We start from the raw sequence: 14,890 nt of genomic DNA, 5'->3' as shown, positions 1-14,890 counted from the left end.
ACTACAAACAAGAAAGTTGAAATTGTGATGGAGAAATTGTTGTTCAAGTTCTCGAGTTCTCAAACATCATAACAGTATTTTACAACAGCGGAAAAGAAAAAAAAAAAAAACCGCATTAACAACAATCATTCTAGCAAAAAGTACCACTACTCAGCCATGATGAATCATATGAACAACGTCATAGCTGTAATGAATCGTATGAACACTGTCATAGCTGTAAGTTGTCCAATTCTTCTATAGGAAAACTATTAGTATCTTGTCCACCGGTGTTCCAAAGGAAATTGGCGTACTTTGATAAATAGTAACTGTTGCCAGGATCTGCTTCCAATGCTTGCAGATATCTCAGTTCTGCTGCCCAAACATCCTTTCTTATCATCAACAAGAAATCAGCATACCGAATGAATGCCTCGGCCTCCGGTGTTTCGACCAACACCGAACGCTTGTAGTACTCTTCTGCCCTGAAAATCAATTAAAAATGTATTCAAAATAATAATAATAATAATATAGATCAAAAATAGAAATAAAATAGCCTAAGAGAGAAACTTCAAGATACATTTGTCATTTTTATGTCAATACTGCAAAATGTCACTTCAATCCATTCTAAACCAAAATAAATCTTCATAAAGACTCAAATGAGTTCACTTAAACCATAAATTAAGCACTCTTCTCTGCATAGAGAATAAACAAGCAACAAGATTTGATTTTCCTCTTATTCTCTTTCTCTTTCCCACTCATGAAAATGATAGCTAAAGAATGCAGCATCGTCAAGTAACAAACAGATTTGATCACAAAGTTGAGAACTCACCTATCAATGTCATGAAGAACAAGTAATAGAAAGTGTGCATAGTTAGACAGCAGAAGGGAACAGTGAGGTGTCCGGAGCAAATGCATTTTGTAATAAAGCTCAGTTTTGATATATTCCTCATAATGATCTCCTTCAAGCTCCACGGACACTGGGGCCACAAACTGCTCCCTTGTCTCGTGGTCCAAAACCTCACTCCTCAGTTCCTTTTGCAAAATTGCAGCTTCCTCTTGCAAGGAATTCCACAGCATTTCCTCCTCCTCTGACAACTCTTGCTTCACATGCTCACCTTCATCATCATCAGTACTGTCTAGTAAACGTTGTACTTTACTCTCGTTGTTTGTCAAGGATACAGCCTCTGTGATCATGGAAGGAATGATTGCTTTGACAGTGTCTTCATTCATTGAGAACACCAAGAAGTTAGCTAAGAGGACCATCAAATCGACGACCAGATTTGGAGTCTTCCAGAAAACCTGTTGGAAGAGCCAAACAAACGAAGCATCCATTTCTCTCCCTAGCTTGGCCATGACACTTTCTAAGTCTTCACCACACAGAGTCTCCCTTGTTTGCAAGGCCTGACTTTGAAGCTCATGCATGATAAACATCATAGAGGAGAATGCCTTTTTCATACAACAGTTAGGTAATTCAGTCAACTCACCAGCTTCTTTGAAACCCTCCTCCAATTGTAGCTTCTTCTTGATCATCCTAATGGACAAAGGAATTTCCACACTGTTCACTTTCCTCTCAAAGCTCAGTCTCAAAATCTCATCCCTCTCCGGCCAGCTAGGTGGCTCAGGCTGGATTCCCAAAAGAGAAGGCTCCAAAACTTCAGGCTCCATTGTCCTAAACTCCTCAGAAGAACCTCTGCCCGAGACATTTTTGAGTTGTTTGTTTGGGGCAATATCAGAGACAGCACAAGCAATTTCATTACCATTTTCATCACAACAACCAATCTGAACCAGATTCACCATTTCCTCTTGGTGAAAGTCATCAAAAAGTGCAGAGAAAACCGGTTTCCCTCTTTGCACCCTCGATTTCCTTGACCTATAGACCAACCCACATGGCATAACATTGTTCCTCTCGGTGACACGCCTCAGTGGCGTAGAAGAAGAAGGCGTCTTCCATGAATCACAATAATAAGGAGTCCTGAAGTGCCAACATTTCAGATTGGAAGAGACTCTAGAAGCCATGCTCGATCACCAAGTTCTTCCAAGGATCACACAAACAATGAATAACAGGAAAAAAAAAACACCTAAAAGACAATCATAATTGAATAAACCCAAATAGAATCAATCAAAACCACCCCAAAAAGTTTCTTGTTTTCTGTATCGACAACACAATCAGATCACAAAAATCATTGTAAAACTGAAACGGGTAAAAATAATAATGATCAAATAAAAAAGGGTGGGTATGCAATTCAGAGAGGAGTAATTAAGGAGAAAAATGAAAGAAATTGAATCATGGGAGTTGGAGAATCGAGTGTTGTATATGAAAAACCAACAGAGAAGAGAACAGATGTCAACAGAAGAGGAACTAAATTTACTGAAAAAGTTAAGAGTTTGATAGGGGGGCTTCATGATGAATGCTGAAGAAAAAAGAAAGAAGTGGATAACACGTGGGGCCTGATTAACGTGGCAAAGAGATAAAGTTTCAAGATATTTTTCTTTGTTTTTTAAATATTATTTTTCAACGGATTTTGTAGGATATTTATTGATTGGTGGATTATGGTCTTTCTGCTTGAATGGTTCGTTTTGTGACCCAAATTGCTATGCGAGTCATACGCAATGGATCACTTTTGGCACCACTAAAAAGTGCTTTTGGATCACCGATTGCTCATGTTTAGGCGTTATATAATTTGATAGATTAATCATGAAGATATTTTTATATTCATTTGACACAGAGTAAAAAGATGAAATGATCATAAAAATATAAAATTTTGTATTTTTTCAAAAAAAAAGAGTAAAAAATAAGAAAGAGCAGTGTCAAATGAATATAAAAAAGTTAAGTGTGTCAAAGCATTATTTTTCTTAAATTTTTTATGTTTTTTAAATTTTCAAACTTTTTTCTAAATCTCATAGAATTATTTTAATTTAATCAATAATTTTAAATTAACATTTTAACTATATAAGCAATTAAATATTTAGTCTAAGTTTTTGCTAATTTTGAATAAAATTTATGTTAGAGATATTATGCAACAAAAAGAAAATCTTCACACAGTATCCTTTCTATTAAAGGATCGTGTATGGTGTTTAATCATGTGAAGCCTTTTAATAATGCCAAAAACTTAAAAGAAAAAAAAAAAAGATACTTCTATACGTTACTTTTGATGTTGAAAAGTTTAGTCACTAATTAATTAAGTGAATTATTGATCAAACATTAAACAATAAAAAACATGTTACTTAAAATTTCATCAAGCAGTTTTATTTTATTATAAATTTTTAATTATTTGATCAAATGTTGTTTGTTAAAGTTAAGAAAATAAATCTTATAATGGATTTTTTTTTAATTTAGGAGTTTTGATAGAAATGATTTTTTTTTTCAATTATGAAAATTCTAAATTCTTAAAATTATTATTCCTACGAATGGTTGAAAATTTTTAATCGATCATAAATATGTTTACAGATATTTATACAATCTTTTTGAGAGTCAAATAGTAATATAGTATATTTAAAAGATTGATTATTTGTCACATTAAATAATGTTAATAGAAACGTAAATTTTTACTGCAGTGTATATATATTTTAAACTCAGATTCCCACATCTCTTAACAAAGTAATTTATGAAATAAAGTATGAGGACTAATTACATAGTTCTATTATGGTATAACAGGCATAGTTGCTTGTTCTACCATCTTTATTATATTCGTAACAGAGAAAGAAAGAAAAAAACAAAATAAATGGATATTTGAAAAATGGTTTTGTCCAAAGGATAAATGAATGAGAGGTTTGAAAACAAAATAAAAATCGTTGACCTCTTCTCATTGATTTACTTTCTTCGTACATGTTTGACCTTTTTTACAGACATTGGAATAGAATTCCAGACCTATTTTTCGTTTTGGGTGTCTTTTTAATAAAATCATTACTAAGTATTTGGAATGGTCAAATGAAATTATTTTGGAAGAAGTCCTTCCAATCAAATCCTATATTAAGGTCAAATTAAAGTGAAAATATTTTGTAATTCATTCTTTTGTCGGCATTGAACATAAGTTATAATCTTGTTAACCTTCTTATACGATGTTATTAGTATCATCGACACGAATATTTCAAGTCAAAGAGAAGAATTTTTCCAAGACCTAGTTTGCTACGTTGTATACAAAATTTAGTATATTGTCTCGTATTAGACCAGTATCTGTACCCTCAGATTCTTCTGCTTTCTCCCAAGTAAGAGTGGATAATAGAAAGCATGCAGAGTTTTTGAATGAAATCTAAAACAAACAGAAGAAACACGAACTACTTTGTTTTGTTGTAATGCATCTATTTGCTCAACCGTAAGGTAACAGCTTACAGCAGAGAAAAGAATATGATTAAAAAAATTGAGAAATAATATTTTACAGAAGCATGTGTTTAAAAAATTAAATTTTTGGTGTGGGTAGGTTTAACTATGAAATTAATTAATTAACTAATTTAACTACCAAATTTTGAGTTTGATTATTGGCGTTATTTTCCCAGTAATAACTGAGGAATGTCTTGGCAGCATCCAAGCTAGGGAAATAGGTGGGTTGAAGGAATATCTGAGTTAACCCATCGGCCTCGGAGCTTCCCATCAGAAGCGACGCAACCTGCTTGTAAGCGAAGAAGAATCTCTTCATCGCCACCTCAATCGCTTGCATACCCTGCAAAACAACAACCTTTTCCAACCCCTTCTTCGTTTTCTCCGCGTACACCTTCATCGCCGCCTCCATCATCCCTGGCCCACCCTTCGGGTCAACCTCCACCTCCAATATCTCCGGCACCTTCTGCCTCAGATCCCTACACACCCTCGCCAACTCCACAACTTCCTTAGACCTAAAGCAAAACGCCACCGTTTCGCCTTGCCTTCCCATCCCCAATTCCTTCTTCAGCCGAAGAAAATCCTCCGGATCCATCATCACATGCACGTCCTCAACCTCCGCCAGAAGCTTCCAGATCCGTTCCACCGCGTGGCACTCACTCGCCGCCTTCTCCAACTCTCTCCTCTCCACCGACTCCACCAATCTCTCCACCAACCTCCTCCCAGCACGCGTCCAGCACTCCACGATCTGCTGCGCCGCGTGCACCGTCCTATTCTCGTAGTTCTCCACGTGATCGTACGGCGTGGTCTCCAGGGATCGGATCTCGGTCGGCCTGCAAACGTCGTCGTAATGGAGAACCTTTTTTCCCGCGAGATTGGCCTCACCCAGACCCAGCGTGTACGTGCACCTCATCATCTCGCATTCCACGGTGGCGAGGATCCTCCTCGCCACGTCCCTGGATCTGTGCCACGTGGCGAGACGTGGGAGCAAGCTCTCCTCGCTGTAGCTTCTTCTTTGACCCGTGAGGAAGTCGTTGACGTCACTGACGGGTGCCTTGCCACGTGTCTGGGGGTTTTGCTCCTCGTCTTCGCAGAGCACGGCAATGATCTGGACCTGCGCCGCGGCGAGAGACTCGAGGCGTCGGGTCCACTCGCGCTTGTTAACGTAAGGCCTGGGGTCTGATAAAACGGTTGCGAGAAAGCGGAAGGTGATTTCGAGGGCGTGTAAGGCGGGCTTTATGATGGGCTCGTTGGGCCAATCGGGGAAGTTGTTGGAGGCCCAAAGATTTCTTAGGTCGGGGAGGCGAAGGTAGTTGTCGTAGGCAGCACAAAGCGGGGAGGAGGCTGGCGTGATGTCGTTTTGAGGAAGGGGGATTTGCAAAGTAGGGATTGGGATTGGGATGTTGTTTTCTAAGAGAGAGAGTTTGGGTGAGTTGGGAGGCATGTTGGAACAAACCATCTTTGTTTGCCAATCTAGATCAACCATGTTTGGAAAGTGATAGATGGATAAGAAGATGTAGTTTTGTGATATTTGAAGAGGAGGAGGAAGATACAAGTGTATTTATATGGAGATGGGGTTGGAGAGAGAGAAAGAGAGAGTAGAAATTTGAAAGAGAAGAGAGAGAAAGACGTGTGGACCGGGGACAGAGGGCATGCACACACATGAAGAACATGGAATTTGAAAGTCGCAATTGAGTGGAATGATTTTCTGAAAAGTATTTTTGTAATATAAATAATAATAATAATAATAATAATAATAATAAATAAATATGTGATGGAGGAAAAAGAGGAGCAGATGGAGCTTATCCGTAACAAACTCTATAGTAAAAGGACAAGAAAGGAAGTTGAAGGAGAAAAGCGTTTGTTTTGTGTGTTGTTTGGAGTGGTTGAAGTTGGACCTTCTAATTCTAATACTCTCACGCGTTGAACTCAATGGCTTCAGATATTCAGTACTTTCATAAACAAAATAGGGTACATCTCATTCATGTTTATTTAATAAATTTTTAACAATATATTATCCTAGTCTATTAACCAATTAAAATATTTTTTAATAAAGTTTATCAGAATATCTTATAATTTATTTGAACATTGAAGGTCAATTTATGATATTAAAGTGTATTCTGATTTAGTTTATTTGATAAAAAAAAACAATAATAATCATAGATTAACAGCTTTATGTGTACTCTATATTCAACCAACAATTTCAAGTATTATTCCTATTTCTCAATCAATAAATGTTTTTGTTAATTTTTTATAATACTCTCCTTTCTTCCCAAACCTTTTAAATCAACCTTATATCTTCTTAATGGTAAAATTAAACTTATAACTTCTCTTACCCAACTTTTCAACTTTTTTAACTACTAGATCAACCTTATATCTCATACTTTTATAAAATAATAACTTCATAATTAATAAATTTAAATCTTAATTCATTATTTTTCTTAAATTGCACCAAAGATATTTTGGTAAATAACATAACCTAATTAGTTTTAATTTTTTTTTCATATTAATCAAATCTATTTATCAAATTTTATCCCAAAATTCTAATTCATTATTAATATGAACTCTTTATTTCACAACACATCATGGAGAAAAAAAAAAGTGATATTAGAATTTAGACCACATCATATCCACTTTTTTTTTTTTCAAAAAGAATTTTTTTCTTCTATCACGATATTTGTTTTCATTTTCACCATTAAATATTTATCAAGGAAGGCTTTAAGTATTAATAAGTTAGGATTAATTCAAACAAAATGTACCAACTTTATTAGTGCAATGATAAATAAAAGATTATACCAACTTTCCTGTTTAAGACTTTTATGCATAAATGTGTTAACTTCTCTCTTTAATTTAATTGAGGCACAACTGAATAAATGATGGGATAAATAAATGATAATATACTATCATTTTTTTCTATATGTTGAAAAAATAAATACACTAGTTCTTCCGAAACTAGTCAAAGTCTAAATATTAAATTACAACATCAGCAACAATTCACCGTTCAACAGTGCGTCACTCTTAGGAGGATATGTCACAGCTAATTAATTAGCTTCCAAAATTCACAGAATTTCTGAATTCAAAGTTATGTAAGGATGGGAATGATGTGATAATAAATGGGATAAAAGTAAGAAGTAAATTCTTAGATGATTGGTTGAGGTGGTATAGAGGATATTTAGAAGAATTTTCACATAAATTTTATTTTAAATTTTCTTAATAGATTCAAATTAACTTATCTATAACTTGGAAATACAGTTTTAAAAAATTAATATATAAAAGTTCACACTTGCTCTTCCTAAATCTTTTTAAATTAAACTTAATTATGCATACTTTTAATAAGTGATAGTTTGTGATTATAATAAGGTGAGGTATTCTTGTTTTACTTAAAAACAAATATATATATTCATTAAAAATTAAATAAACAAATTATGAAAATTTAAAACTCAAGTTCTAAAATATACATACTAATTTAATAAATTTAAATCAAACACATAAATTTATTTAAATAATATTTTCTTAAAAATATAATTTTTATTTTCATTGTACGATTTATCAATTAAATCGTATGATTGTATAGTTATAAGGTGTAACTAATTGATAAACTTGAATATTTTTAATTGAATTATTATTATTATTTTTAATTTATTGAGTACTTAAAAGTTTTATATTTTTCAATTGACTTTTTATTATTTAAATTTTTTTTTTGTTAATTAAGTTATGTGACTGTTATTATTTTTTATTAATTTTATATTTTATCGTCACTTGTTTAGTGGTTTCATCATATTATTTTAATATTAATCACCTGGTTTTATATTTAACATAACATATGACTTTTATTAAAATTAGATTCAACAAGAGATTTTTAAATTAAATTAAATTAAATGTTATTTTATTAAGTATGTATGAGGGGTGAATATATACGAATATAAAAAAAAATACTCATCTATTTAAAAATTGAAAAGATGGAAATATCTTTTTATTTAAAAAAAAAAAATAAAGTATGTGAATATTTATTTAAAAATTTAAAAAGGCTTGAGTGGTTTGTATAAGATAAAATAAAAAGAGGTAAATGAAATATTTTTAAAAAAAAAAATAGTTGAAACAATTGTTGTAATATATAAAGTAGAGAAAGGGGAATCTAGTTTCACAATATTCTTCTTTCTTGCCCACCGACTCCTCATCATTCAACAAATAACCTAAGCAAATAAATAAAACACAATTAATTAAGAATTAGGGCATCATTAGTCGGCTAAACCAATTTTAAAAAACTACCTAAACCCTTCGTTCCAACTTGACTTCATTCATCAAAACTTTCTTTTCAATCTTCTCAGGGCCACCCACCCACACACTATTCTATTTTATTAATTATTATGTTATTTGCTAATCTTCTACTAATTCTAATGTCTTCATCTCATCATCGTCCATCGAAGTACGTGAGAATTATAGTTTTTAATTATTATTTTTCCTCTGTCCCATTCCTACTCTGTTTCTCCAATGGAAATTATATATTCGATATATATTTTTTGATAATCTTTTTACAATAAAATATCTCTCATCATTTTATTGATCTATTTAAATTTATGTTTAAAAAATATTTAAAACAGACCAATCACAAAACATGTATATATTGTACAAAAATTGGGTTTAATAGGTTCGGAGGTCCCTATATTTGGGGGTTTGTTTCAATTGGGTCCTCCAATTTTGAAAGTGATCAATTAGGTCCCTAATTTTGTCAATTTGAATCAATAAAAGTCTTTCCGCTAAATTCAGTTAACGCCATGAAGTTTTTGAACATGTGACACGTTGACGCTTCCAGGTGGCACCGTTTCAAGTGCATAGGTGGATTATAAAAAGATGAAATCCCTAAATTAAAAGGTTGTATTTTGGGATTTCATCCTTTTATAATCCACCTATACACTTGAAACGGTGCCATCTGGAAGCGTCAGTGTGTCACATGTTCAAAAACTTCATGGCGTTAACTGCGGAAAGACTTTTATTGATTCAAATTGACAAAATTAGGGACCTAATTGATTACCTTTCAAAATTGAAGGATCCAATTGAAACAAACCCCCAAATATAGTAACCTCCGAACCTATTAAACCAAAAAATTGTTAAAAAACTTTTTTCCTTCTCTTATACAACTCAGCGCTGCTTTTCTGGCATCTGTTTCCTCCCATGCATGGAGCGTGGCCTCCACGTGACTGCATCCGTTGTAAAGTATCACACAGTAAGATCACATTTATTTATATATTATAAAAATAAAATTATATAATAAAAAATAAACTTTTATATCTTTAAAAAAAGTAAAATAAATAAATAATAACAAAATCTATATATTACTTAGTATTATATTAAAAGCAGAACACAAATTATGAAATGTTCGTAAACAGTTAAGGATAATGGGAAGTTGAAGATGTACCAAAACATGGGGTGGGTATTTGTTTGACTTAAAAAGTCAATGCTGGCCTATGTCTGTGTCCACATAATTTAAACCAACCTAAACAACCAGCTATTGTGGAATAAGTTCAAACTTACCATAAGGTCACTTCTCTCATTCATTAATTATACATATATATAATTATATTATTTTTTTCATAATTATCTTTCAAGATTGTTAGAATTCCTATATATATATAGTTATATATTAAATAATAAGGTTTTTATTATTAAAAAATCAAATTATTTATTAACAAACTAACATGTCAACGTTAATTAACAGTATTTTTTTTTTAAGAAAATTTTGTACTGGCTGACTTATTTAAATAAAAGAATCGATTTTAAAAGTCAAAACCTACATGTAGTCTTTTTCTTTCTTTGTTTTTTTTTTTCTTTTTCAAATAAGCCTACTTGACTAAACTTAAAGGGTTCATGATGGAGGCCTATAATGGATGAATGGTGTATCCTATTTTCCATAATAATGATAATTTTTGACTGAGTTATCGAATATAATTTGTGATATAAAATTGGAAGAAAGAAAAAGTGAATTTTGATTGCAATAGAGATAAGATGAAAGCATATTAGGGATAGTGAATTAGTTATTGTGATGATCTATGAAAGGAAAAAGAGAAAGAGATAAGGTAGAATCTTGAAGGTTAGGAAGAGAATGCATGCAAGAGAAGATGAATTGAAAAGACAAGAAGATAGTGGCATGCACTTCTTCCATTCCATTACCACTTTTTATGGCTATTGGATTCTATGCTGCCAAAAACACACCTTTCCATTATCATCCCCTAATATAAATAAATAAATACTTTATTTTATACTTTAGAAAACTCAAATTCTATGGATTATTAGTACATTTAATCAAATTATACTACATAAATTAATAGAAACCATGAAACTTAGTTAGAACTTATCTTTTAAAATTTTTCATATTCATATCACCAATAAAAAAAAAGTGTTCTAATTGTTTTAAACCAATTAACAAATGTTGATAGTGAATAATTTAATTTAAAGTTAATAATTTTTAAAATTAGAAAATTATTGGGTGTTGCCCTTTTCATGTATAAATATTTTAGATACAAATTAATTATTTTTAACATAAAATATAAATTATTTTATCTTTTGTTAAAATATTTAATTGTTAAATAAATCGAAACTTTACCTAAGCTTAATTTTGAATTTATAGATTTTGTTGTATCTTAGTTCAAAGTTGATATCTTACATCTATGAGTCGACGACTTTTGAATGTTGTATCCAAGTTCTAGTATCTAACGGATATAGAATATGAATGTCTTATTACCAAATTAGACCAATTTTTATATTATAAATTTGATTTTTTTTTTTAGATTGTGATAATTACTTAAATCAAATACTTATTAAATAAATGATTTAATTTTCGGCATGGCGTGCGATATAAAAAGAAATAAGAATATTTGTTTGGAGTGATCTTTGATGCAAATGTCGTCTACGGATGCATGATGCATCAGCAAAGCATCTCGTATTAGCAACAATCCTTTTCGTATATTCATTTGGAATTGGATAACCGAAGCGTTAAGTTTTGAACTTTGAACCCTAAGAGTTATTTCTTTTAAATTTTCTAATTTTTGTCTTTAGCAAGTAACTTTTTCTTGACGTGTGCCTTGACAAAGATAAGATATTATTTACCACAAAAATACTTTTGCATTTAATTAAAAATAGTATCATTTAAGTAATGGTTAGAAGAGTATACAATTTGTATGGTGTAAATTAAACCTTTTCAAAGTATTCAAACTTCTCACTTGTCAGCAGCCGTTGCCAACTTTAATAGGAAGATATTAAGGGTTTTTTTTTATATTAAATTACGGTTGATTATTGAATATATATATATATATATATATATATATATATATATATATATATATATATATATATATATAAAATGCTTTAATAGGTTCTTATTTTTGTCCATAATCTTAAATGGGTTTTTTTTCTTTTTCGACTTCTCAATCCAGTCTTTATTTTCTTAAAATTGAATCAAATAGAACCTTTCCGTCAAATTGAGATGACGCCATTGAGAAGGATACGTCGTGTAGTTTTTTATTACGTGACATTGAAAATGTGACTGAATTGTATTTTTTTAATTTTTGAATTAAAAAATGAAGTATACTCTTCATTTTTTAATTTAGAAATTAAAAAAATACAATTCAGTCACGTTTTTAATACCACATAATAAAGGGTGTTGCTCCCTACACCTCCCCAAGTGGGACCTGTACCTCCCCATTAATTTAATTTATTTCAAAAATATTCTACAGCTCCCCACTATTTTCTTTTATTCCAAAAATACCCTACATCTCCCCACTATGCTTAACAATCTTCCTCTTTCTCTCTCTACATTAATGGAACATTTACATGACTCATTAATGGAGCATTTACATGACTTAAATTTGAATATATTTTCTTAAATAAGTTTGATTCGATCTTATTTTCGTTGTTGAATATATTTTTTTCTTTTCAAATTACTTAATAAATGGTAAAATTTTGTTCTAAATTTTTAGAAAAATGTTTATATACATGTATCTTTTTTTTACATATAATATCTATAATTTTTAAGATTATACTATGTTTTAACTCACCGAAATGTTTGATTCAAATAACTTGAATAAAATATTTAATTTATTAGATAAATAATATAAAAATATTATTAAATACTTAATATAAAAAAAAATTTTATTTGTTAAAGATTTAGAATTTATTTAGTTCTTTCGTCATTATAAAGTTAGTATATAATAATAATAATAATAATAATAATAATATATCATTATTTACTATTAATATTATTATGTTTATTATTTTGTATTTGTATCTAACTTTTATAATTTATGTAGAGAGAGAAAGAGAAAGATGGTTAAGGATAGTGGGGAGATGTAGGGTATTTTTGGAATAAAGAAAATAGTGGGGAGGCGTAGAATATTTTTGAAATAAATTAAATTAATGGGGAGGTACAGGTCCTACTTGGGGAGGTGTAGGGAGCAACACCCCATAATAAAAAGTTACACTGTCAACATACCCTTCCTAACACCGTCATCTGAATTTGACAGAAATGCCCTACTTGATTCAATTTTACAAAAATAAGGACTCAATTGAGACGCAGAAAAAGAAAATGACCTATTTAAAATTCTAAACAAAAATAGAAACTTATTGAAACATTAAACATATATATATATATATATATATATATATATATTAAATGACAATAATCTTTTCGAAAAAATAATAATTATTTGACATACTTAAATTTTTATACTCATATAATATTAATTTTACCTATTTTTTATTTTTTTTTCTTAAAAAATATAAAATTTTATATTTTTATAATTATTTATTTTTTTATTTTATATGAAATGAATGTAAAATATGTTCTCCTACCATTACCAAGAAAATTAAAATGTTTTCAATACTCATATGAGACTTCTTGAGAGAATTGTTAATGATGTAAATGTCACTGTCCCTTTTAGAATTTAACTTATTTTTCTCACAAAACTGGGTACAAATCCTTCTGATATTAATAACTTTTGTCATACAGTAGGGAGATAAATGGTAGAGAAATTAAAAAAAATAAAAACATGTACTTGAAGTGTTTTCTTTTTAGCAGAATAGCTAACTATGGTACCAAAAAGAATTAATATAGTGCTTCCTTTTTGTTGGAAAAAAAATAGGAAGGATAATGACAATAAATGGTTGAAAGTTTATTTGTTTTTTTAGGGTGACATGAGGAAGCAAGTAAATAAATAAAATATGTGGAGTCTATTTATGTGGTGTTAGGCTTAATTTTAATTAGGTCATTAGGTTCATTTCTTTATTATTATAATAAAGAATTTTTATCAAGTCTTTGAGACTAAGGTTGGTGGGATTATGTGGTGTTATTAGGTGTTTTCCTCCATCCAATTAGTCTTTACCTAATCGTTTTTTGTTTATTTGACTATGTACATTTAATGGACAAATTATGATATTAGCATTAATTTAAACTACTTTTAATGATATTAAAGAGCATCACTACTTATAAATACAACGAATCTATTTATAATTACAAATACAATGAACCTATATAATAAAGTGGAAATATTTATATGAGAATAATATAATAAATAAAGGTGACAATAAGAAAAAAATTAGATATATTCATTTGTTTAACTTAGGGTTTCCATATTTCTTGCTTGGAGAACAATTTACAAATTTTTTCATTTTGAAAAGAAAATGAGAAAAATATTTATAAGTTTCATAGACAAAGAGTAAACAAATATATTTAAAGATATTATCATATCTTGGATAATCAATTATTATATTATAATATTTTAAAAATATAATAAAATATTATATTATAATATTTAAAAAATTGTTGAAACTTTGTATGATGTATTCATTTCATAATTAATTGATAAATTGGTCGAATTTCAAATTAATTTGAGCATCGAAATATCTTTAGCAGGTATATTTAATTGGTTGGAGTATTCAAACAATAAAGAAGGAAGTTGAAGAGTGAGGAAGAACACTTTAATTAGTGAACACTCGACTTCATACATCAGAAATATTTTAGCGTCCATCGTGAAGTCGAACGAAAACTTTTAAGACTATATGATGACCAAAAGGAATATGGTAAGCAACCAAGTACACGACGAAACCGCCAACAATCAGATGAACCCGATGAAGATGACAAAGAGGATGCAGAGGTAGATGGATGAGATTGCCTAGTCCAAGGCCTTCTGGAAGCTGACTTCATGTTCAACCATTATTTAAGTTATGTTTCCTCTAATTAGTAACCAAGGACTTGTGTTTCTTTTCAATTTCCTTCTTCCTCCTAGTCTCCTCCTCCCGATCGATGGGAGCAACACACATAGTGGTGATGGAAGAAATGTTGAGGACTTGAACAAGGAAACCAACGTTGCATCAGTAGGGTCGATCGACCCTTTCTCCTTAAGCCTTGTTCGAAGGGCCCTTGCCAAGATTAGCTCAAACACTACCCATTCCTATTTGACATTTATCCAATAACTTTTTGAAATCGTTGAGGTTACATGTGTTGGTATGAGCCACGATATCTGTAATAAGAAAGAAGACTTAACCAAGTTAAAAATCGATCAAAAAATAAATCAAACAAGAAAATATAGTTTACTATAAACATCCTAC

General features: G+C 30.5%; 2 protein-coding genes across 2 annotated transcripts; both read right to left on the bottom strand.

Moving 5' to 3' along the window:
- Positions 1-16: 16 nt before the first annotated feature.
- On the bottom strand, positions 17-2,418 carry LOC106762985. Its single transcript, XM_014647130.2, has 2 exons — positions 806-2,418; positions 17-458 (listed from the first exon to the last, which is right to left on the bottom strand). The coding sequence occupies exons 1-2, from the start codon at positions 1,990-1,992 to the stop codon at positions 209-211; spliced, it is 1,437 nt and encodes a 478-aa protein (XP_014502616.1). The 5' UTR covers positions 1,993-2,418; the 3' UTR covers positions 17-208.
- Positions 2,419-4,227: 1,809 nt separating this feature from the next.
- Positions 4,228-5,910, bottom strand: LOC106765357 (nematode resistance protein-like HSPRO2). Its single transcript, XM_014649939.2, has one exon. The coding sequence runs from the start codon at positions 5,775-5,777 to the stop codon at positions 4,413-4,415; it is 1,365 nt and encodes a 454-aa protein (XP_014505425.1). The 5' UTR covers positions 5,778-5,910; the 3' UTR covers positions 4,228-4,412.
- Positions 5,911-14,890: the final 8,980 nt, after the last annotated feature.

The sequence above is a fragment of the Vigna radiata genome, chromosome 6, assembly GCF_000741045.1.
Source record: "Vigna radiata var. radiata cultivar VC1973A chromosome 6, Vradiata_ver6, whole genome shotgun sequence".
Classification (NCBI taxonomy): domain Eukaryota; kingdom Viridiplantae; phylum Streptophyta; class Magnoliopsida; order Fabales; family Fabaceae; genus Vigna; species Vigna radiata.
The sequence above is the reverse complement of the archived record's forward strand: the minus strand, read 5'-3'. Positions and strand labels throughout refer to the sequence as shown.